This window comes from Marmota marmota, unplaced genomic scaffold (genome assembly GCF_001458135.2).
Source record: "Marmota marmota marmota unplaced genomic scaffold, marMar, whole genome shotgun sequence".
Lineage (NCBI taxonomy): Eukaryota > Metazoa > Chordata > Mammalia > Rodentia > Sciuridae > Marmota > Marmota marmota.
Window position 1 is genome coordinate 17,394,245 of NW_026000142.1, and position 25,890 is coordinate 17,420,134.

Consider the following 25,890-nt stretch of genomic DNA (forward strand, 5'->3'; position numbering starts at 1 on the left):
ACTTGAGCTAAAAGTCTAGAGACAGAAGCAGAGAATATGTTATCTGAAAGGATATTAGACTACTTATTGTCTACTGGAAGGGTTATCATGACAAAAATTTTACTAGAACTTCTGGTGTTATGCCTTCAGATCAGGGAAAAGGGGGAAAATATTTGAAGTTGTTCTTTAGTACTGTTTGGGCTATTCTGGGTCCTTTCTTTTTAAAACTATTTCAAACAACTTGTCACATTCAAATCTACCTTCCAAATCAGGAGGGGTTTTGATTGCAATTACTTTGAATTGACAGATAATTGGAGGGAATTAATACTTGTACAATTAGAGTCTCCTTATCTCTAAATATATCAATTTTTGCTGACATTGTTAGATTTAATCCTAGGCATGACAGTACCTTTTCCTTTTAAATTCTTAATTTTCTACTAATTTGTTACTATGGTATGGGAATATAATTAATTTTTGTATAGTGATTTTGTATACAGATACTTCATCAAAACAGTAATTTTGGCTTTCTCTGTAGAAAACCATATCACATGTAAGAAATAATTGTTTCCTAATTTACACTCTAATTATTTTGCCTCTTCTTTTGCTTTACTTCATTTCTGAGAGTTTCTGGTTCAGTGGAAGAGGTGTTAGCAGGTACTTTTTAAAATTCTTCATGATAAAGGAAAAGCTTTAATCCTAACCCCAATTTTAAATGTTAATCTTACTTTATTCTGGATTTGAAAATTAACTTTGAACTGGTGGATACACTATTAAGTTTGATGTTTATTATAGGTTATGTGTTATACTCTTTCTGTTATTGTTGTTAGTCTTTGGTAGTTTCCTTTCAAATGATTTTTAAATTGTAAATTGATTTTTAGATCCACTGAACATTTTTTTCTTCCTGTATTGAAATAATTGTCAGATTTTCTTATCACTATGTTAATGTGAAGAATCCCATTAAATTACTTTTCAATATAAAACTTTCAATTGACTGATAATATGCATAACATTTATGGAATTTCAACATTAAACTCAAATTGAATTAGCACACACATAAGATATTATGTTTTCACATTCAGTTTCCTAATTCCTATTTTTAAAGATTCTTTAAAAATATATTTTGGGGCTGGGATATAACTCAGTGGTAGAACACTTGCATAGCATGCACAAGGTTGCATCCCTAGCACCACTATCATCACCATCACCACCACCAACAACAAAATCAAACAGGAGAAAAAATTAGTCCATAATTTCCCCATCTTTTACCATTATTGTCTGGCTTTGATAGCAAGGTTATACTAGTCTCATCAAATTAATTGGGGAGTTTTTTATCTTTTCTGGTCTCTGAAACAGTTTACACAGAATTAAAATTCTGTTCTAAAAGATTCAAAAAATTGGCTGATAAATTTGTCTAGTTTTATTATTTTATGAGTCTTACTTAAAATATCACATGAAACTTAAACTTAGCAATTTTTGAGTGCCCAGTTGATAGCATATTCCTTTTGCTAGATATTTGAGAATAGTTTTAGAATAAAGTTTCAGGTTATGTTTTTCTCACTTATGGGTATTTACACTATGACTTTAGACCTATGAATCTCCAAGAGAGATTTTGCCCACATTGGCCAAAACATAGAAATCCCCTCCAGAAGGTGAGTTTTTTTCCCGCCCCTATCTCATACTTTGACTGAGAATACAGTCCTTGGGATCTTAACTCTCCCCTCTACTCCTATGTTTGTGAATCTTTGGATTCTTGCTTATGCTTTCTTTGATGATGTCCATTGTTTTCTTACAGACACAGAGATATATATTATACAATAATTTCTATTATTTGGCCTCAAGATTTCCCAGACAGACAAAGACTCTCGTCTTTAGAAAAAAAACCTTTGAATTTCTGTCTTGGTTACATGCTATTTTTATTGTTTACTCCAGATTACTCAGGTTTGTCTCTGCAGTGGGGGCCTATGTTTGATATTTGCATTTCCAGAACTTACTAGGAAATTTTTACTGAATTAAAGTGCTTCACTTGGGAATGACATGGCTAATGCTGCCCTGGAGTAACAATTTTAACTATTTCCCTTTTTAGATTATGTTTGAATAATAAAACTGAAACCATGTGTTCACTTTTACTCTTTCATTCCTTCGAACAACACACTCCCTACTAAAAATAAGAAAAAAAAAAATCTAATTTGGTAAAATCTGCATACTCGAGTAAAAGCAACTCATTAAAGAAACCAATATAATTTTGGAACAAAGCTGTTACACAAAGCTTCTTATGGAATATTTGGCTGTGGCTGACATATAAAAATGTATTTAATAATAATCTTTTCCACATAATAAGACACGGTGCCCATATCAGGACTGAAAAGGTGCCATGATATGGTTTTGTCAATTGTTGCCAATAGTGCTATTTGGTAGTATTGGTTAAAAGTGTGCTTCACTACCTCCCAGACTAAAAAGGAGAGAACAAAGACAGGGATACTAAGGAAGGTGAAAGTACTGCACACATTTGAGTGAGAGGAGCTGTGAACCTAGAGAAGTCAACAGGAATGGCAGCTGCTGGGGTAAGTGAAAGGTACACATGCCAGAGGAGGCTTCCAGGAGTCTGCACAAATAGACAGAGAATAGGCAGTTAGTGAAATTGCTACTATTATCTAGACAAGATCCAATCCTAAGTAAGACACTGGAATTTAAAGTGACAAAGATTTCTAGTTAACCTTTAAGTGATGTTCAAGATAATAACAAAAACACTATCTACTGTGGAGTGGGAGGACAGAGATGTGTTTGATCATCTGTTTTGGACTGCCTTTTAGAAACTTTCAGAGACAGTATGTAACCCTCAAACTAAAAGAGCTTGAGAACTTTGATGTAAATGAGACAAATGTGGAATGCAGAAGTCATTTTCGAAATATCAGCCAAACATGAAGATGTGACAGGAGAATGTAGTCCTCAATTAGACAATTTTGACTTAAGTATTACCTTTCTTGTATTTAGCTGACAGCTGTTGGAAATAATTCATTAAAATTATTCAAGCTGAAATGTTTGTATTATTTTCTTGAGACCCAAACTTACTATAATTTGAAAAGTCATTTTATTTTTTGCACAGTGAAAATGTATCCATTAAAGAATATAATTCAGCTATAATAAATTGAATGACTAGAAAAGACCAGAAAAATGATCAGTACTATGGATCATAAATATATGTGTAGCATATAATAGGAAAGAAACAAGCAAACAGAAAGAACAAATAATTTTCACAAAATACCAATATTATATTTTAAGATTTAGAAGCACAAATTTTTTTTGAAAAAAAAATTTATTTTGTATTGACTAATAAAGAGAAATAATAAACATGGAAAATGTATCATATGTTGTTTAAAAAGAAATATTTTAAAAACTATGTTGAATTTCAAAAATAATTTTATTTCAAACAGTCCAAACTAGTTCTTTAACATCTATAAAGGTGCCTATGAATATGAAAAATAGAAAAGGTGTGCTTTTGACCTTGTCTTCTATTTTATTTTTAGCATGAGAATTCTGTGATCTAACATCTCCATATTTTCCTAATTGTGCACATTGTTTTGTTTTGATTGCTATTTCACTTGCTGTAGTCCAATTTTTTAATGCCAATAGACCTTACGTTTTTTATGTCTTCTTTATTTTTTTGTCTGAGTATTCAGGTTTTTTCCCTTTATTTTCCTTTTGGTGTATTCATAAATATTTTATTTTTCTCTTTTAAATATGTCATTTTAATTTTTCATTTTCCCTCTGATATCTCCTTTCAATTTTGATATAATGAATTACATGACATTTTTCTCATTTCATATACACAGTGATAATTCATTTAGATTTCTATATTTCCTATTTTAACACAACATTTCTAAAATAAGATAAAAACTTATGCATGTTGTATACACGCATAAATGTATTAATAGTTTTATAATGTTTAGGTTTCCTTTCTTACTATGCTGTGCTAGTTAGTGAAAATCTTAAAAGTTTTATACATAGCTATGCAAAATGCTTTCTAAGTGCAAAGATCATAATAAAGTATGAAATATTAATTTATAAAGAGGGTCAAATAGAAATTAATCTTTATGAGTTTTCTGTTATTTAGTGGATTCAGCTTATAATTTTGGAATTATGTACTACTTCAAATTTCTATTTTCATATGATATATATATATATATATTAAAATTTATCCAATTGGATTTTTTTAAGTGAGGAATTTCATTTTGATTAAACTTTTCTCTACACACCAGATGGCCCTGGCTTTTTGTTCTTCAGCAAATTTCCTTGAAAAATGGTACAGAAATGATTTATCTAAGTACCTAATTAACTGTTATGCTTTATTTTCTGTTTTTAGTTTGATGGGAAATTTCTGAAATAATACATTGATGTTTGAAATGTTATACTGAACTTTAACTGTAAGATGAAGCAAATGACCTACCCTCTTAAAGGTCAAGCTATAAATTATTCTTATGATGAAGCAAGATCAGATAGCCTACGAGCAAAATCTCAACCCCAGGGTTCTTGATGAAGCACGCAGACACTCTGGTTGCATCTCAAAAGCAACATGAACTTCAAGTTATGACAGCAGGCTTTGAGTATTCATTGAAATAGTAGTGGCTACACTATGAATGATTTAAATGAGTCCTTAGTTATACAACCGCATCTTATAGTGGATTCTTAATGGTTCTTCAAAGTTGCCAAGAAATGGTAAGAAATTTTGTGCTTGTCATGGCATGGTGTCATTAACAATTGCAGGAGCCCAAGAAGGGTAAGTGTTGAGGTCAAACATGGGTTCAATCCAGGTGAACATGCCGAGCATCACCACTGCAACACCCAAAATATTAACGCCAAGTCCAGCTTTAACCTTGAACAGAAAAGAGCACAAGTCATTCGGAATAGAGAAACAAAACAAAACAAAAAAACCCTTGAAAAAATCTGACCGGGCATATTAAATCAGAATTCAAGTTTTGTGGTTTTATATTTCAGTGGATGAGTTTCAGGACACCACATGATAACTGTCTTTCATGTTCACTTAATTATTTTTATTAATTTACTCAGAAACATTCTGTAATTGGAATTTTAGAATGTACCTGTATCTGTACTCATTTTTCTTAGTGTTCCCATTTTTCTCTCTTACATCATAATTATTGTGTCCATTAAACAATTTCACTTATCTTCATTAAAATAGAGATTGCCCAACTCCTGCTCTTGATCTGTCTTTGTTAGTACAGTGTTACCAGACCATAACTATGCACATTTGCTTGCATATTGTCTCTGGCTGCTTTCATGATCTAATGGCAGAATTGAATATTTGTAAGAACAGACAGTATGGCCCACAAAGCCTCACATATTACAGAGAATGTTCACTCCTGAATTTTCTGCATAAAACATGGATCCCCAAAGTAAAAGAGGGACACTTATCAATGACTATTATTGAGGTCTCCTTCTCTCTCCATCTAAGCCACTAATTTATTTCAGAATCTTATTTTTATTAATCTCGGCACACAAACACACACACACAGCATCACATATATTGTATGAAGCACCTTTTTTTACTAGAAAGATATTATGTGACTTCTGCATAGAAATATTTCCAGAAGTTTTACATTGCAGGGATTTAGAGACAGCAATCTGGGTCGAAGGAAGGGATCAGGGACTTACCTTGGAAATGGATTTGAATAACAAGCTCACCAATGGACATTGGTTATACTCTTGTTTATATAGATTTGGAAGTTGGTGATGAAAATTGAATATTCTAGAATATTCTCAAATAAGTTCTTAACTGACACTAGTTTTGCATTTGGCAGAAATGTGCATATTTTATCACTTAAATTTACGATTTTACTTGCTCATGAATTAGAACAAGAAAGATGCCTTTTTATCTGTCAGTCACTAAACCCAATGTCTTATTTAGGAAAAATGTTGTTGCATCAATATTCGTGATAGAAACCCAGTTAGTGGATGGTGTTAACCCTATTTTTTCCTTTTGCCTTGGTCGAGGTGGATTCTGATTTTGACACGTGAAGTTTAAGTTGTGTTAAGCAATTCTGTTTTTCTCCTTTCCCCCCAACCACTCCTGATGTGTTCCTTATATCTTTATTTGCAAGTACCAATTCTAATGCCATGTTCACTACTGATAATCACTGTTAAAAACAAGTTCCTAATCAGTCTTGTGTACACCTTCGGAAGCAGAACTTAGACCACGCTTTTCCTGATGGTTGATTAGTGTTTAAAAGTAGAGCTTATTCAAGATATTACATGCACATAATAATGTGTATTGGATATGGTAGCATTTTTTTTAGCTAACTCACCATGTCTATGACTTTCAGATGGCCATATGAGAAAACAATGGCATTGGGTGGATTTGCTACTGGTAGAAGGAATGCAAATGAAGTACACAGAGTAGAAGGCAGCAAAATATGAAGAGGGTTCACATGAATGGCTTCAGACTATTTTGAAAGATAAAAAGGTAAAAAGAGTTAAAGGAAAATTTTGAGAGTGGGCACCATGCATCAAAACAAGCACATTTATTATAATCAGCTTTCCCAGAAGGAAGTTGAAACCTGAAGGCATAAAATTATACACATAAATGATTATTTAAATATTATAGTCCAGTTAATTTAGAAAATAAGATATCATTTATTCCAGACACTAAATAAAAATATCAACCTTATATTATTATATAGTGCTAGCTACTGTGTTAATTGTTTTCATATACAATATAGTTATACATAATATATAATATAATAAATGAATGCACTTGCATATATATTTAAAATTTTTATGAGATGGCAACTATATCCCCAAATAACACATGAATACACTGAAGTCCAGAGAGGCTACAGCAACTTCTCTAAACATGCATCTAGTGAGCAGAAGAGGTTTGGTAAGGTCTCAGGTTCCTCTGACTCCAAAGCTTCTAATTATACCACAAACTTTATTGCTTCTGTGAACAATATTCTGGAAGGAGAACTGTCAACATGAGATGTTTAAATCCTAAAGTTGCCAGGAAACACTGAGTCCCCCTTATAGCTGGAAAGGATTGAGAATGGCTCTCTCATTTATGTGTAAATGAAAACAAATCCTGGTCAGAAAGAAGATAAATGGTTCACTTAAAATTATGCTGTTTGAACATGGAAAATAGTTCTCTTGAGTCAAGGTCACCGAAGGAAGCATTAATACAAAGTCCCTACAAATTACTTCTAGGAGGCCTACTTAGGTCAACAAAGATTCCACACCACAATATTCAAATAAGCAGTCCAGTGAACACTACTTTTTGAAAGAAGAGAACATAAATGGGATAAATAAGATACTCACCAGTGGAGCTAATATTGGGAAGAGGATGGTGATGGTAGCTGGGTTACTGGCTACCTCGGTTAAAGATGTGACCATCAAAGAAGATATAAGAATTATTAGCCATACTGGTAATGAACCTAGAGGAGATAATTTATTTCCTATCCACTTAGATAGTCCTGATACCTATAAGACAAATTTGCAATATTTATTCATTAATAATTCATTTTAATTGGACAGAATTTACACACATGTAAAGCATTATTGGCTGAGAACTTAGTTTCCAAAATATAATTTTTAATTCTGTAACATTTTTTATGGTATGGCACCTCTGGATGGCTTTGATGTGGAGGACTGATAAGTCTTATTTCAACATTATCAACATGCTTGAGAAAGTTTAAATTATCTTCCCACTTTGTTTTAATTACATTTTAATTTTATATACTAATATATGTGGGTATTTTCATAACTCACTTAGTACTATGTGATTTTAAGAAAAGAACAGTCCCTCTAGCTCATCTCTCCCTATTCCTAAATTGTGTTAGAGGCAGCAACATTCAATTCTTATTGGCTATTTATAGCTACATTTAGAGACTAGTATAGTTATCCTTCAAAGTAATATTCTAATTATGCATTTTTTCCTAATTTTCAAAAGTAGACATTATTTACTGACTTTCTAATATATTACATGAGGATTTAATTTTCTTACACCATCCACCGTACATATATTGTCTCTTCATTCCTCCACAATCATACATCAATAATTCTTGTTAAATCATGATTTAATGCTTACCAGTATGATTGTACAAATACTTTTCCTAGCTGAGCCACTTGGCATTCTAGGATAATATTTACTTTTCTTTGATTGTTTTCCCAGGAAATAATGCTTCATTCTTTTGTTTGCTTAGTTTTCCAAGTATCTATCACCAATACATTATATTCTCCAATAAAACTGGAAAATTCTCCCCCAAATAGTTACTTTTATGAGATAAATTTTTGTTGTTGTTGTTTTTTCTCTTCCCATGTCCTCTCATGGAGATATCATTCTGTAATATTCCCTCCTCCTACTCCATCTGGACTAGATGGTCTTTAAATCTACACAAATAATATTCTAGGACTCCCATTTGCTCCTATGAGTTCCCTTCTCTCCCCAGCTATGGGAATCTTTCCTTATTTATGTGTTATGCTGGGGGGCAAACAGCCTTCTATTACTTCTTGAGAACTGGTGCATAGAAGGTAAATTTTGGGGAGTCTTTATGCACCTGAAAACCTTTTTAATTTTATTTTTATATCATTTTGATAGTTCAGCATTTGTAAAATTTGAGATTTGAAATAACTGACATGCTGTGTATTTAAATTATTGGACCTTTTCTTGCAGATTTCAGTTGGGCTCATCAGCCTAATCACATATGTCCAAAAGACTGGCTGCACCCAGATTAGCAGATATATTATCCTGTTTGTCTTTTCTAAATGGAATGGAAAACGCACTTTGTGAGACAATTTCAATGGGCTACTACATAATATGCTTATGACAAACTAGGATTGGCATCAGAAATGCATGAAGTATGAGCAGCATACTCTCAGTTCAAAAACTGGCACAATATCACAGATGTGGGTACCAGATATCCCTTGTTATTTGTGGTTTTTATTTATATTTTTGTTTGTTTTTGTCTATGACTTTTAGATGAAAAAATACTACTCTTCATGTGACAAAAATTCATCCTAGAGCACACAGACTTTAAAAATGGGTTTTATCTATGTGCAATTAGACATGGAAAAGATGACACCATCTTTATCTCCAGGGTTTCTGGAATTCTAAATGAAGCACTTTGATATTGGGCTCTTAATAGCTCTCTCAGTATAGAATCTCTATATCTTTATCTCTGAGAAATTTCTTATATTATTTTTTTTGGGGGGGGGAATGTTCTTCCTCTTAATTTTTCTCTCTTTCTGACATTTCTATTGATTTACTACATTTTTTATTGATTTACATTGGTTTATATATTTTTTAATTGATGCTCTGCTATTCGTTTTTTGTTTGTTTGTTTTTTGTGGTGCTGGGGATTGAACCCAGGGTCTTGTGCGTGTGATGCAAGCACTCTGCCAATGGAGCTATATCCCCAGCCTGAATGATGCTCCAATATTCTTATCTCTCATTTTGAACATTTCCTTTCTTTTACATTTTTATTGTATTTCTGGTGTATGTTCAAATTTCATTTTTTAACACTGCTACCATTTTTTACCATTTTTTTTAAATTTTTGCTGTTATATTTCTCATCTTTAAGGAGCTCTTTTTCGTTTTATGCCAATTCCTTAAAAAAAATAACGTTCTTTTTCAGTTTCACATCTTTAATGTTTCCAGCATCTCTTAGAGGCATCAGGAGCAAATGTGTGTGTGTGTGTGTGTGTGTGTATAGCTTCACACATTTATTTTTCTTGATTTTTTCTGTTTCTTTTTTTCTTTGTTTTCGCATTTTATCTTTTGTTTCTGGCTAATGTGTCAGTGCACATTAGTGTAGTGATTCTTGACTACCATTCATTTTAAGAGAGAGAATAAATCGGTGATTGGAAGCTCTTTGTGCCAGGCAAGAACAGCTGAAAGAAAAACTTTATCATAGGCAACTGAGCCTGAGTCATTATCTCATTGGTAGAAGAATAATTTTCAGTAAGCAGGGAGACAGAACAGCAGCCTGGCTATTCAGGACTAGGGAAAGATCCGAGAGGCTCAGAGCCCCTTTTAGACTTTAAAGTCATCCTCAGTATAATAAATAAACAAATGAACAAATAACAAATAAATCAATAATTATTAATTAATTAATAAATAATAAAAATTTGAAAATAAAATAAAACCATCCTCAGTATTGAGCTCTGGCTTTTACCTCAGTTTTCACCTCCGCTTTCAGTGTTATCTGCAGCCAGCTCTTTCTGGCTCTTCCAGGATCTCATGGATAAAGCCCCTTGTTTCCCTTTACTCTTGTCTTTGTCGGCCTGCAAATTTCATCTTTCATTTCCTTCTACTTGGACAGTGTCAAATGTCCTCAAATGTCCTCTTTCCATCTTCTAAACTTTTCATCATCTCTTGTCTGTTACTGACCCAGTCATATAGATGGTTTTTGTCTTTTTGAATTAATGCCTTTTTGTTCTGTTCTTTCCAGTTTGGAGGAGATGTGAGAAAACAGTGTTTTAATCTTCCATGTTTATTTTGGGGAAAACTTTTGAGGAACATGTGAAAAGGGAAGAGTATGAGTTATTCCTGCATAAGAATTTGAAAGTGTCTACTAGTTTGTAAGAAGTCATGTTAAAACAAATCAAGGGAGCCAGGCTTGGTGGTGCCCACCTGTAATCCCAGAGACTAGAGAATGAGGCAGGAGGATTGGAAGTTTGAGGTCAGCCTGGGCTATGTAGTGAGAACTTGTCTCAAAATAAAAACAATAAAAAATAAGACTGGGTATGTAGCTCAGACAATCCCCAGTACTAAAGAAAAAAAAAATCAAGGGGCATTTAAGAGAGATATATAGCAGCAAAACCAATGTTGTAGTCATTCTGTCTCCCTGTTTTCAACTAGAAGGGTTTTTTGGCTCTGGATGATTGCCAAACTACTTAGAATTTTGAAGAAAAATTTTTAAAAATTAACTGTTCCCAAATTGTTTGTAAAACCAGTGTCTACAGGCATATGCCTACGGCCATATTTTTGGCTTAAATCTGGCCACTTAAGGATAGGGTTATTCTGGGTATTCTTGTAGGAATTTGATTCTGGATATTAGGATTTTTATAGCAAATTAGACCTCCCTCCATGCTTCCCTAAGTCTCCTGTTGAGAGAGCCTAGTGCATCAGACTAAATCCACACCTTTCTACTTCAGATTTTTTTGCTTAAGGGTCTAGTTTATACTTTCAAGGCTATTTTCATATAGGATCCAGTCTGGACATATTCTGGGGAGGAGAGGTGAGCAAAAGATGTATCAATGTCAGATTTTCCCATTCTGATTTCCTCACAGTTCAAATGGGCAGACATAGGAATGGAAATTATTTATTCTAAGAATTCAGAGCTCATTATTGTTGAAATAGTAGAAAAGTACAATTGTCTCATATTTCTACCATTTCTTTTTGAGTCATCTATGAGAGAAGCCATGTCTAGACCTAAAACAATTTTGTAAAATGCACTCAGAATTGAGACAATTTCCAAGAATTTTATCTTTGACTAAATCCTTTCTAAAAATTCAGTATCTAAATACTATGCAGAAAATTGACAAAAAACCAAACCAAACCAAACAAACAAACAAAAAAACTTAGAAGCAATGAACAGACTCCCAATAGGTTACCAAGGAGAGAAGAGAGAACTATTTGTTTTGAGAAATATAAAAAGTTAACCTCTTAGAAATCCAAAGGCTTGACCTTCCTGTCACCCCATTTCCTTCAATTTGATGATTGAGAAAGGAAATGGAGCCACCATAAGCTTTGAGTATTGCACAAAAGTCTATGAAATCCAGACATAAGTAGTTTTTAAGTCATAAAACATTTCTAAGAAATTTTTAGAGAAGAGATTTTTCTTCCAGCCACCTTACAATGACCAGGGCAATTAAAAGGGACCAGCACTGCTTTATAATGTCTGGATAGGTCAAAGCAACAGCTGAGTGTCTTCCCCATGGTGTTTTGATTTCTTTCTAAGGCTTGACATAAAAGAATATTAGATACCTGCATGAAATTCTCTCTGGGCTTCAGTCAATAAACACTTATTATATAATTTGATACTAATTTTATTTCTAATTCTACTTTTTTGACAATAGGACCATGACATATTGAAATCCAAGAACTACTCAAATTTTATCATGAAATAAGGTAAAAGTATAAACAAACAAAAGTATGTTTCACAAGGTATCATTTTAAATATCATTTTATGTATTTTTTCTTACCAAGCTAGTCTTCTAATATTATTGTATGGATTAAGAATTTTAGTCTCCTTTGAATGAACTTTTTTGACATAGTAGAACACCATAAAAACTGTTTTATGCTTGTAGCCTATAAAAAATATTGAACTCTGAACTCACTTCATCAGTGTGGTACACTCACTGCATGGTTACTGAAATGTGTATCATTAAAATGATATAGTAATGCTGAATATGTCAAAAGTTTGAATGTTTCTGTGTTCTTCTTTTGAACAGTCTAGTTAATTGTCAAATATCTTACAGAGTATTACCTCACAGCCATCTGCCAGGGCAAACCCTCCACCAACAAGAATGGCTATATCCCAAGGCATGAATGACTGGAATTCTTTCCAAGTAATCAGTGGAGAGTAACCAAAAGCAACTGAAAAAAAAAAAAAAAAGCTACAGTTAAATAGTGCTTAGAATGTACCACTATTCCCTGTTTTTTTCAGTATTCTACATAGTCATCTAACAGGAAGTTTGTAAAATTTCTATATTGTTTTGAAAAAGAAGATAGAACTTGTACTCGATTTTTGTTATTACTAAAATTTCTATAACTTGGAAAAAATCCTTTGGCAATATTTTGAAATACATTTAAGTAGATTATAACACTGTCACTTATAATGCTATTCATTCATTCATTCATTCAACCATTCCACTACTCCTACTAATAACACAGTGAATTAGACTAGACATTTCTTTGTTATGTAGAATATTAACTTTTCATTGGCTCTAGTAGAATCACTGTACAATTTTAATTATTCTTCACTAAAATTTATTTGGGTACTTTATTATTTTTTAAGTCAGGAGAATCATGACGAATTCGTCAGGATTCCATTTTATAGGTAATCCAAAGCTCAGATTAAAAAATTAAAATTGTATTTGTGAAAATGAAAGCAATTATCACAAAGATATCTCCTGATATTTGGGTTCTGAGCTTTCCATTTATTTGTTGATAAGTAAGTTCATTTAGGAGCAAATTATCATTTAACATCTGTGTGTAAGAGGCAGCCTTCCGTATGATGAGATTATAAGATTGCTTTTCAACCTCCTTTTTATCTCCTTCCCCTAAATTGGAACCAAACCAACCTTCACTGATGACTGAAATTTTGCTACAGAATTCCTTAATTGGATTAAGGCCATATACTCTTTCAAAATGAAACATCTCTGAAATGACCTCTTACTTAAATTTAACAGAATATATCTTATCTGCCATTTTAAAACAAAGTGTAAAAAAATTTATCAGTGAGAAAAATGTGTTAAATGATGAGGGTGCCATGAAGGGTGGATAGGGACAGCTTTTTGAGAGAAGGATTCAGATCTAGGAACCAGGGAAGCTAGAGCTTACCACATTGGTCCCTCAGTGCTTGTCCTTGTTGGTATTTAGGGCTTTGATTGCCGTGCTTAGAGTCTTCAGGATCTCACAAGAATCAATGCTAAATATTCCACTATTCCTTAACACACATCAAGAATAATCCTAATCTCAAGTGAATAGCAAAATGCATTATTTATTTCTACATAATGCTTTTCACACATATCATGTCCTGAATATCTGATACATTAATTGTTTATGGAAAGTGATGCAAAGAGTCAGATGGGTCAATCCCATGGCACAAAACACAGTTTCTTTCCAGTAAAAACAAACAACAAACAAAACAATAAAAACTGTACATATCTACGACTCTATTTCCAAACTTACAAATTATGTGTTATGTGTCAACTCATTGACAATATAGGACTCTGACTACTTAAAACATGCTGTATTACTATAAAGTACAGACACGAATGAATCCTAGGTCTAAGGAGTGCACCTGTGAGAGAGTGTGTGCCCATGTAAATGCACATGCCTGTTTTTCCATGGGTTGTAAATACAGTAAATGCTCCCACTGAATACCATTCCTTTTGAATGAATACCATCCCTAGGTTATGGCTATGTGGGATTGAGTTTCTTTTCTTCCATAAGTACTGTGAGGATATAAATGCTCTTTCTCTTGAAATTCACATCACATTTTCATATCCTCAGCATTTACTATCAAGTTCTCATTAGAAAGCAATGACTTCCAAGTTTTTGTCTCTGTTTGCTGATATTAAGATTAATTCTGATTATGACAGGGAAGTTGGTTTATTATAGGTCATGTAGTATTGTTCATACATAGAAAAACCCTAACTATGGTTCATAAGAAAGCCTATTGTTAACTTCTGCATGTTAGGTGATCTCTCTTGTTGGTGTAGGACAAGTGCTGGCTAGATAGACGATACAGTGTGTAAATAGGGCATGCTAAGCCAGGAGTTGAGTCAGCACGGACATTCCTTCTGTTCTAAGTGCTAACTGAAACTGATGGAATTTTGTAATTTTTTGCTCTTTTGTCAAATTCAATTAAAGTTAGTTATAAATGGTACTTAACCAGTTTCTCCTGTAGGTGTAGTTTTCGTCAGTGTTTTAGCTGGAATTATAAAAAAAAGGAGTCCTACAATTAAGGCAACAGTTGAATCTGTAACAAAACCAGGATTCCTGAAAAAAAAATTGTTCATTAAAAAATGGCATTAAGAACTAGTGAGTTAAAACATCAATTGATTATGCCGATAGTACTTATTTAACAGGTGGCATAGCTTATTTACTCCATATAATCTGCTCTAAAGTCTATGGATTTCCAACCAGATGACACAACTCCGTAGAACCCATCATCAGAACACATTCCCATTGCTTTCATACAGTTCTTCTTATTTTCAATATCACATTTACAGATGCTGACATAATAGGTCAACTGGCCAAATTTCCCTTCTAGGTAAGCTTGCAGATTTGGGAATCAATTTCTTGTTTGATTTGTTTCTTTTAATTATATTTGCAGAAAATTGAGGTTGAAACAATTGATGTAATGGGCAAAAGCCCATAACATCCTTCTCTTGAACTGTGACAAAACATAATAATGATAGAGTCTTCTCAAATTCTTCTATAAACCATGAAAAGGAACTGATCTGTTTTCTTAGATATAACACCTGCTTCTGCAGTTTTATGTCCTAGTCATGTCAGACAAATAAAACCAACACATTTAATTTTTTGCACTCCATGAAACTCAGTCAAGAATATTAATTCCTGGGATGGTTTATGAGATGCTCATAAATTATCACTGTACAAATTAAGAGTGACTCAGGAACAGATGGGGGTCTTAGAATCACCAGGCCATTCCAGCAAATAAGACAGGTTCCCCAAAGCCTCAACAGTTAAAAAGCACCTGGAAACCAGAAATAAATGAAACAGGGCATAGATAATTAGAATATAGTTTCAAAAGTCAGTAATATTAACTGAGTGCATTTTCATAGCCTGAGAAGAAATGCATATACCATAAGGATTAATTTTCTATACTGTAACTCAGTAATTTTTATATTTTAAAAGCTTTTCAACTCTCGTAATTTGCTTGAAAGATCTGAATAATTAAAGAAATGCAGCATCTTTCCCAATCTAACAACAAAAAAATTTAACAGGGTCTGTTTTCCTTAGACTTATTTTCTTTCATTTTGAATCAAAGCCTATCACAGCATAATTTGTTCTATAAACTTGATCAACACTAATAATTTACTTTCTTATTTTTTATTTTAGTTATAATTTTTAGTTGAATTTTTGCCAACTTGGGCAAGGCATCATGTAACTGCAGTTTGCTTTATATGAAAAGACACATTGAATTCTGTCCAGGTTCAAACAGATGGAATGAAAACATTAGGTGGTGGCTATAAATCTTAATATATCATGCTAGGTTAGAAATTCTAAATGTCTAAAATCTCTAAGTAACAAATGTATTCAACAGAAAATATATTTCAAATAAAATCAAATCATAAATATTGAATAATTTATTTTTGAAAGACTTTTAGAACTATTATTATTTGATTATGACTTTTATTTTTAGCTCATTATGAATTAGGTTGTCTCAATATTATAAAATATTAAGCTTATGCACATTTCATTTGCTTTGTGTCTGACAATTAGATTTATATTTTTCATCCTCTCTCAAACCTTTGTTCTCTTTCCTATTGTTTTTTTTTTTCCTCCAAATTCTAGGTGACAGGAGCACCTGCCCATAACAAATGCACTGTTTTCCTGCTACAAACAAAGCATCTCCTGAATTACATTATCATTCCCTAAGGAGTAACACTTAGAAACTGATTAAACTGAATTTCCTATTGGGATTTTTGCCTGGTTTTTATTAGCTATTGTCTGGTTTCATTTAGTTCTTACATACTAGTATTAAGAGAAAGATTTCCCCTACCTTGGATGATAGGAGTCAGATTTTTGAAAGTTTATGTTGGTCTATATTCTATTACAAAACCACAAAGTGCTAATCAACTATTTAATAATAACTTTCTTTGAATAATTAGATGTTACTTTTTGTTGAAACCTCTCAAACTGAAAAGCATTACTCCTAAGGGAAGCCCATCTTTTATAAAATGCTACCATGTCATATTGCTTGACTTGTGGGGTCAGTAGAAATTTGGATTCAGACTTTGCACCTTTTAGATAATGGTGGCAATAGCTCTAAACCAGAAGGCTCTGAGTCAGAGATAGAAGAGTTTCTTTATTCCATGTGGCCAGCATACATCTGACTCAAAACAATTTTGGTTTCTGTCTCCAAACTATATGGATTATTGCTGGGGATTGTAAAACAAGAAGTCCAAGTCAGAAATCTCCTGAATTTAGGAATGAGAGTACTCCATTGAAAGGTACATTGGAAACACAAATCTCAAAACCAAATTATTCATATTGACATGTAGGATGGAAAAATCTTGTTATAATTTCCCCCTTCACTTCACATGACTCAGCAATGACTCTGGTATACAAGACTCCGAGAGATAAAATTAACTCTGCCAGGCTTCTAGTATTAGCTTTTAAAATCAGTCTTATTACTAATTCAGGAAATTCTTATCTTTGAAATGGAGGTTGAGATGAATTTGTAGTGAACTAGTCCCACAATATATGTACATGGAAAGAATGACAAGCTCAATCAATAGACTTCCATAGAGGGAAGGAATATCATAATAATAGTAAGTTGGATAAATTTATGTCAGATTATTCACAGGCATTGAGTGGCATTTCTTTCATGTAATAAGCATTTGTATAGCATTTTATACAGGAAAAGGAGCAGCACTCTTCTGAGTGATATTACTGTCTGCATTTTAAAGATGAAGATGAAGAGGCAGTTCAGTGACTTGCCTAGAGTAAGTGGAAGAGCCCAGGAGTGGAACCCAGGCAGTGTGTCTCTGACATCCCTACTCCTGACCTCTACAGACTGCAACTTTTCTGCAGATGATATTTCCAATTTTGTAAGGAGGATATAGCCTTGCTTAATGTTCCCTGGTGTTCTATTATAGGATAGTACGGTTATCCTTTCTTAACCTTAGGTTTTATTTCTTAAAATTATTTTTTCCTGAAAAGATTAGAAATAAAAAAAAATATCTTTTCAAAAGAAAGAAAGAAAAGAATCTCATACTATCTTTTCAAGATACAGGAATTACGTAGGAGAGAAGTTCAGTATAAGACAGGGAAGTTCTGACAAGCCTAGCATGTAATACTTACTCTGAAAAAAGTTCAGACCAACCAGAGACAAAGCCAGGATCTCGGCTAAACCATAAAAGGGCCATTATAATGAAGAGAATCAAGGTCACGATTTCTTGATACCTGTGGAAAGACTCCAGTCATTTCTTTGTTTCTCTGTCAGGATATTTGTGAAAACTCTCTGAGCTATTGTCAAGAATAATTTTAGCAGAGCACTAAACTCTGTAAGAACTGGATATGTCGATGATTTGAGAGCATCATACAGTTGGATAAAGCTCTCCCCCCTTGGTGGGCTCTCTCAGCTTCTTGTCCTTCTATACTGGAAAATTCTAGTTCAACAGTGGCATGTATTTTATCATGTTTATCATAAAATTTAGCAAATTTCGTGTGTGAATCGAATATTACACCTTGTGGACAATGATGTGCTTATTTTATTTGCTTTTAAACAACTACTTGCAATCCGTGTGTGTGTGTGTGTGTGTGTGTGTAGCTTACCTCATTGGGCCAAGTTTTTTGTATTCTTGCTTGATCACCTCAGCACAAGCTTTTTCTTTCACAGTTTTGGTTTTGCCACATTTGAACAACTCCTTAAAACTGAAAAAGAAGTAAAGACTCTTAAGCAAAGGGTTCTTTCACCACTGCCCTCCTTTACAGAAGACATTTTTGTGATAACCTTTTATGATATGAAACTCACTGCTAAGAACAGAAATCTCTGCTTTCCAAATATTCCTCCCCTCTCTTTTTGATTGTCTTCTCTGTTTTTACTTGGTTGACTCACTTCTCAATGCTTAATTATTGTTGCATATTTTCCATGATGTCTTCCACCAATCTCATAATTTTCCAAGTCCTTTGGTGTCATTGGAATTTTTCCATGTGCCACTCATCCCTGTCTAAAACTTTTTTATATGCTCCATCATTATATTACGTTTAAAAACATATTTATTATAAATCTTGTTTGATATACACATGTAAGTTTTATCCCAGTAGTTAGATAAATAAATAATTTGAGGACAGGGACAGTGACAGTGTCATACATGTTTTCTTTGGCCCCATATCTCTTACCACTGACATACACAGTAAATACCTGACTCATCAACTCAACAGTACCTTTGGCAAATTTATGAGACAGTGGGTGTCAGGTCCATCAATTTTCACAAAATGCTCAATTTGAGTTTTTACACTAGAACAGGAAAGGCACATAGATAGATCCTGGTCAGAATTTAAACTAGATCTATTCTCAAAAGTAAAACCAACAATATTGATTTTTCTCTAAGTTTCTGCACACTTCTGTCCTAACAGCACCTAGTAGATCTTCCAATTTATTTCCAGGAGTAACTGCTACTCTTTATTGCTTTTAGTTACTTATTTTCTTGACCATGGTTCCCTGTGACATAATTTTTCTGTCCTAAATTCCAGGGTTTTCAAAACTTTAAAGAGTTTTTGTGGAACACTGCTCTATATGGATTTCTTTTTTCTTTTGGTTAGTTTGTTTTTATAAATCCCCCCAGAGGCAGAAGAAAAATGGGGAGATGGCTAAATTCTTAGAGATTATCTCTTAGAATATTCTTGGGTAGCTTAGTTTAAGTTACGTGTAGATAGAGAAAGTGGACACATTTTCTTCTGTAGACTTTTGGGTTACACATATGTACTTATGAGAGACCAAGTAGAAAGACTAGGATTATGAGATGGTAGTTTTCTCACCAATGTACATGATGATTTAATCTATTTTTCCCCCCCACACATTTGCACTATTCAGCCTTGTTTGGGGTGTGATTCCCTTTGAAGGAGCAGAATTTCCTCAATTCTTAAGCTATCCGTTCTGTACATTTATAATTATCCTCATGGGTAAACCCTAACCCATGAAAATAATTAGATGGATATTGTTGTTGTCCTATCAATGAGGGAATAATCATATTTTACAGTTTCAATTATGTTATTGAACAGTGCTAATCTCCGGACAATATTCCTTTTTCACAACATAAGTAGCACTATTATGAGAAACGAATCCATGAGCCACCTTGAGAATACTCACTGGAAAAGTATAGCTAATGAAAAAGATAACCTCTCTTAGAAGCTGCTCTCCACCCAGTGCACTACATATATACTCGGTCCCCTTGGTTGCAGATAGTAAATAGTTAAGTCAAAGCCAATTGGCTTTGCTACAAATGAAGGTTAGTTCCTTCATGAAGGAAATGATGAAGCATGTGCCAATGCATCAACCCCAACCTCTCCATTTAAATCAGTTCCAAGGCCCTGATAGATGAGCTACACTTCCCAAGTATAATGGAACATTTATAATGGGTGAATTAACTATGTTAATAGTCAACACACTAATCAGAATGTATGGTAGCCTGCCAGGGGAGGGGCTCATAATTTCTGTTGATTTAAAACCTCTGGAGGTAAACATCCTGGCAGACCGAAAAGGACACTGAAAAATTAGCCAGAACATGAAGCTGTGCTGTGTGTAACCAGTAGTGGACAGAAAGGGGACTGTTCAAACCTGCCACTCATCATGATTTATGGGTTTTGCCTAATGTATGCACTACACAGGATTTTTTTTCTTCCTTTATCTTACTTATTTCTCTTTTCTGAGTTGTATTAAAATAATGACAGTGGTTGCACATATATTTTGTAAAGTCTTTATATGTAGCAACAGAGCAAAACAGCTGGGGGCCTGTGACCAGATCTTTTCTCCGTTGGCGCTGGACTCCTGTCCCCTTGTCTGACATTGCTACCTATACAACTGGGGAGCCCCAAAGGCTTGGGTTTCCTGGGAGGGGCACAAAGTATCAGCTGGCCTCTCCCCACTGATGCCCACCTGCTGAAGTCAGTGACATCCCACACATTTGCTTCAGCGGGAGGACTGCCACATGCTGCTCCCACAATCTGGACAGAATTATTTTTGTTAAATCATTCGTAACATCTTTCCACTACTAAAACCATTGGGCAGTTCTGGAGAAAAATCAGGAAGAATTGAGAGAGGAGCATGTCAGTCCTTATGTTACTAGGCTTGGAAAACTTGGGCACAGGCAGGAAACCACACCCACCATACTATTTTGCTTTTCAAAAGAAGTACAAATAGCTGACTTCAGCCTCATTGTCTATGTGAATAATATGCTGTTTTATTTATAGGTCCTGGAAATTATTTAAATAAAACTCCACAAAAATGAATTTGAATTATTTTCTTTTTCTCTTTCTTTTCTCTTTTTGGAGTATTACTAAATGAATTGAAAACATAGGCTGCATTTTAGGTTTTCCTGAGAAGCCCTTCTTAATTTTCAGTGTCAGCTGTCATCTAAGTCGTATAACTCATTGCTGCTTATGAGATTTAATCCTAGCCAAAATAATATATATATATATATATACATTTTATTGGCATCAGCAATTCTTTATTGATCAGTGTATCTTATCTCGGGTACTATGTATTCGACTTGTACCCTTGTGTGTTAGAATCACAGTGTTGGAATCCATCTTTGTGAATTCTAACTTTTTACAGTTGAAGAACTGAGACTTGGGACTGGGTCAGGACTTGCAAAGATCACTCATCTGGCCTCTGAGAGGCCACAGTGTTATCCCTGTTTGCCCAATCCCTGAGATAATAGAGAATATTCTTAGATATTCAATTTACTTTATATGTTAGAGCCTGTTTCAATTTTGGTTCTAGCAAAAAGCAGGAAGCCCTGTGTGCTTTGTTTGAAAGTAACTTATAACCCAAAGCCTCTCCCAACTGATGCCTACCTGCTGAAGTCAATGACATTGAGTCAAGTAGAAGGCCAAAACTTCTAAAAACTCCACTTTGACATGTTGGATTGAGTCCTCTTCATAATGGGTTCCTTATACCCTTCTGGCTTATGCATATTGTAGTGAATTAGGACTCAAAGAACACCTGGATGGATTTGCCTTATAGACTCTTTTCCACAGCCAACATTGCTTAAATGAGATTCTAGCTTACCTTTAAAATTTATTCATGCATATCAGTTTTGTGGGTAATAAAAAGATGGAAAAGCACCAGACAACTCGGAACCTGGACACCTTTATTTATTTTATTAACATAAAAAATTGACTTATGGGGCTGGGGTTGTAGCTTAGTGGTTGAGTGTTTGTCTCGCATGTGTGAGTCACTGAGTTCAATCTTCAGCACAACATAAAATAAATAAATAAAGCAAAGATATTGTGTCCACCTACAAGTAAAAAAAAAGTTAAAAAAAAAAGTTGACTTACTTGAATCCCAGGAAAAGCCACTGAAGCCAGATCCAGGACAAGAGTAGAAGAATAATAGCAATTGGGAAGGAAAACAAAAACCATGATCCAAAGTTGAGGCAATCACAATCAGGATAGCGTCTGTATGGAAATACAGAGAAGCATTCAGAAGAGGCATGAGTGAAATCCCTTCCGATAGTCACTGGGAAGCAGTGGTCCACATTTCTTGTGCTGCTGGACAAGAAGGCAGTTCCGCCATGTATTTACCATTAAGCACAGTAGTTAGTTGTACTCCTTGTCTCCTTTCTTAATTTCGCAAATTTGTATTTATTGCTGCATCCCAGAAAAGCAAGAGTGGGTATGTTTTGATCTCTTTTCCCTTCGTTCAATCTGTAGCACTGTACTGACATTCATTAAATGCATAAGAAATGGGTGTGCACGGGGAGGGTGTGTTTTTGTTGTTGTTGTTGTTGTTGTTACTACTCAAATCAGAATAGAAGTAAAGAAAGACACATTATCAGACTTGGGAACTGGTGAAAATTAACAGAAGTATCTGTTACCATTTCACTTTGGAAGAGGGTTTCCTTTATTCTTAGGCGGGGGCTCTGATCTGCTTTTCCCTGATTCTTCTGCCCCAAACCACAGTCATCCTAGAGCCTCAGTAGCCCTTTCTTCCTAGATCCAGATGATGCTTTGGGACTCAGTCAAATGAAATAAATCTGGGCCAGATGAGAACAGTAAAAATGTTCTTGGGAAAGCATCAACATCTTCTTTATTTCTTCTAGTTGCTATCAACTTTTTAACTCACGTAATAGCAAAACAACAGTTTCTTTGCTGACCTCACACTCATTATTTAAAAATGTGGTCTAAATACCAATAAATTCTCATCTAGTTATCTATTTTACAAATACAGAAAAACAACAGGAAATTTAAGAAATTGTCTCTTTAACATTTTTTTTAAAGCAACAACACAGAGTTGGAAATCTGAACAATATGGAAAATATACATAAGTAATAAAAATATCACTAACATGCTTTAATATTTTTTAAATCACTAAGTACAGAAAACTTTATATAAATATATATTTTCAGTTTAGTTCTATTTAAGTTACACCTTTCATTTTATTACTTACAAAGACCATATAAATAAATGCAGTGTTTCATATTACATTTATGTATCAAATCTATGTACTTTAGAAAGTTCCTTATACTTTATGAGGGTTTCTAAGTGATGAACAACTTAAAAACTCATAGTAGGTATTCAAAATTAAAGATTTCTAAAGTTTTCTGCAATTTTTGTTGAGCTTATAAAAAGTTACTAATCTTTCTGAGGCCCTTGAGTTATCTTTATCAACTTGAGGATAATTTTTTATCTATGTTGTAGTGATCGGATCCAAGGATTAGTTTATTTTTTGAAACTATAAAATGATAAATGATAAAAAGAAATGTTAGAAAATACATAGAATTAGATGAATGCTTTATTATGTTCAGAAGGCTCTTGAAAATTGCTCATTTTTGAAAAAAACTTTTTCTTTAGTTGGAAAACAAAATATGGGGAAAAGGCTTAAACTGATTTTCCATCAATTTTATTAGACTTGGATTACAAGATGACCTTTGTGATTCTGTTCAGCCTAGAGATACTTGGAAATACTACATCGTTTCAGTTCAGAACAAGGCCTCATTTTTCACTTTCTATACATCATACCTGTATTGCTCTCCCACCTGCTGGACAGAACCGTGCAAATATGTTTAGCAAATATGGGTTCTTCAGAATTTTTGCCTGAATGAATAGTTTAAGAATAAGAAAGCTTGAAAGAGAGAAACTTTTTTTTCCTTGAGAAGTAAGGAAATATATAAACAGCCACACAGAATTGTGACCTTTTGATCATAGTCTTAACACATACTTGGAATGAATATTCTGAATTGCATTCTCTTTGCTCTGATGGCCTTTTCTCATGTTTTCTTATATTCTACAAGTGAATTGACTGCAAATACGTGCCTAAAGCAACATTGATCTTTTCTATCATAAGTTATGTTAAGAAAGTCAATTCTGATAAAGTTCTTTTCATTTACCCAACACTGTGTTGGGTGTCTACTCATGTTTGATCCAGGAGTATTTATGATAGGTACTCTTCTAACTATTGAGGATCCAATAGTAAATGAGATGGATGTGGTCCAGATTCTCAAGAACCTTATACTAAAATAATGTGTGCAGAAAATAAACAGAGAAGCAAATTCTGAAAAAGAAAATTAAACCGAATAATGTAATAAAAAGCTATTAGAAGAAAGAAGAGAATTTACATAGTACGATCAGAGAAGGTGAAACTCAAGATGAGATATAAATTGTAAGAAGGAGAAAGGAAAAACAAGGATTGGTAAGAATGTGGATAAAATGAAACCATTGCACATTGTTACCTTGTAAATTATATGTACAGCATTATGGAAAGCACTGGATGCTCCTAAAAATTAAGAAAAAAAAATACTTCCATATGATCCAGAAAACCCACTCCTGTGTGTGTGTGTGTGTGTGTGTGTATTTCCAAATGAAATGAAATGAAATGATTATGTTGAGGAGATATCTGCTCTCCTATGCTTATTCCAACAGTATTCACAATAGCCAAGAAACAGATACAACCTAATGGTCCACCAACTGATGAATGGGTCAAGAAATGTAGTACACATACACAAAATGGAATGTTATTCAATTGTATAAAAGATGAAGTCATGTAATTTTTGTTAACATGAATGGAACTGGAAGATGTGCATTGTGTAAATTAAGCTAGGGATAGACAAATGCCACATGATGTCATTCAGGTGGAATCTAAATAAAGTTCATGTCATTGATGTTGAGAGCAAAATGATCATAATCAGAGGCTGGGGACAATTGTCTGGAAGGCAGGATGGAAAAGGTTAATCACTGAGTACCAAGCTACAGTTGGGTAGGAGAAATAAAATCTCGTGTTCCATTGTACAGTAGGATCACTATAGATGATAATGCACTAAATGTTTCAAAAAAGCTAAAAGATAGGATTTTGAATGTTCACTATGAAGAAATGATGGTTGTTTGAAGAGATATAGATGCTTAAAGCCCTTATTTGAATATTATCCAGTGTATTTTGAAATAGCACCTGTTACCACATAAAGATGTACAAGTTTTATGTGTTAGCTTAAGAAGTTTGGTGGTGAAGATGAAGAGAAGGCAATAGTTTTTAGATACATTTGGAATAAAATTTGAGAAATGGAGGAAAAAGGTCACATACTGAAATGGTGAAATCTGGGTCAAGACAGGTGGGCAGAGGACTAGGAAAAGGAGTGACGGCTGCTCAAAATTTCCTCTGGGAATGTTAACTTGAGATGGCTTTAGTTTACTAAGTGATCATTTTGGATATTCAGCTAGATAAGTGACTCTAGAATTCAGAGGAAAAAGTAGGGATAGAGATATGAAATTGGCAATCATCAGTGTATAGGTGGTATTATAAAGATATGGAAATGGGTGTGATACAGTGAGCTTTGGTGTATGCCGAGTTGTCAAGGAAAGGCAGAGGTTTAGGAATGAGCAGATGAGCTAAGCACATTTAATTCTGATGAAAATCCTGTGATCAGGGCATTATGTTTCCATTTTACACAGGAAGAAATCAAATCCCAAGGGGTTAAGTGAAGCGCTCAAGGTCACAGATCGTGCAGTTAAGGTGGATTTTTCAACCTGTGAAGGAGTTTTATTTTAAAACACAACCGGGAGAAGGGAAGATGGCGGCGAGGGGAGTGCATTACCCCCGTGTGCTGCTTCACTGTGTGGGAGTATGACAAGTCAGGACGGCTAAAGGATATCTTGTTAGGAATTTCCAGCAATAGTGGGGTGCTCCGGAACCTGGAGGAAGGATTTCCATCGCACGAGGATCGGCTACGGGGACTCAAACGCGAGAGGTTTGTCGCACGGAGGGTAAC

The 25,890-nt window shown here is 33.9% G+C and overlaps 1 protein-coding gene across 1 annotated transcript in view; it reads right to left on the reverse strand.

Annotated features, from left to right (window-relative positions):
* Nucleotides 1-3,378: 3,378 nt before the first annotated feature.
* Slc13a1 (solute carrier family 13 member 1) overlaps nt 3,379-25,890 on the reverse strand; it is a 92,472-nt gene continuing 69,960 nt past the window's right edge. Inside the window, exons 8-15 of the mRNA XM_048786047.1 lie at nt 21,968-22,087; nt 18,242-18,340; nt 17,768-17,869; nt 14,607-14,713; nt 12,474-12,583; nt 7,303-7,464; nt 6,297-6,434; nt 3,379-4,849 (exon numbers count right to left, since the gene is read on the reverse strand). Of these exons, the coding sequence (XP_048642004.1) occupies nt 4,712-4,849; nt 6,297-6,434; nt 7,303-7,464; nt 12,474-12,583; nt 14,607-14,713; nt 17,768-17,869; nt 18,242-18,340; nt 21,968-22,087 (976 nt within the window). The 3' untranslated portion in view covers nt 3,379-4,711. The remainder of the gene's footprint in view (nt 4,850-6,296; nt 6,435-7,302; nt 7,465-12,473; nt 12,584-14,606; nt 14,714-17,767; nt 17,870-18,241; nt 18,341-21,967; nt 22,088-25,890) is intronic.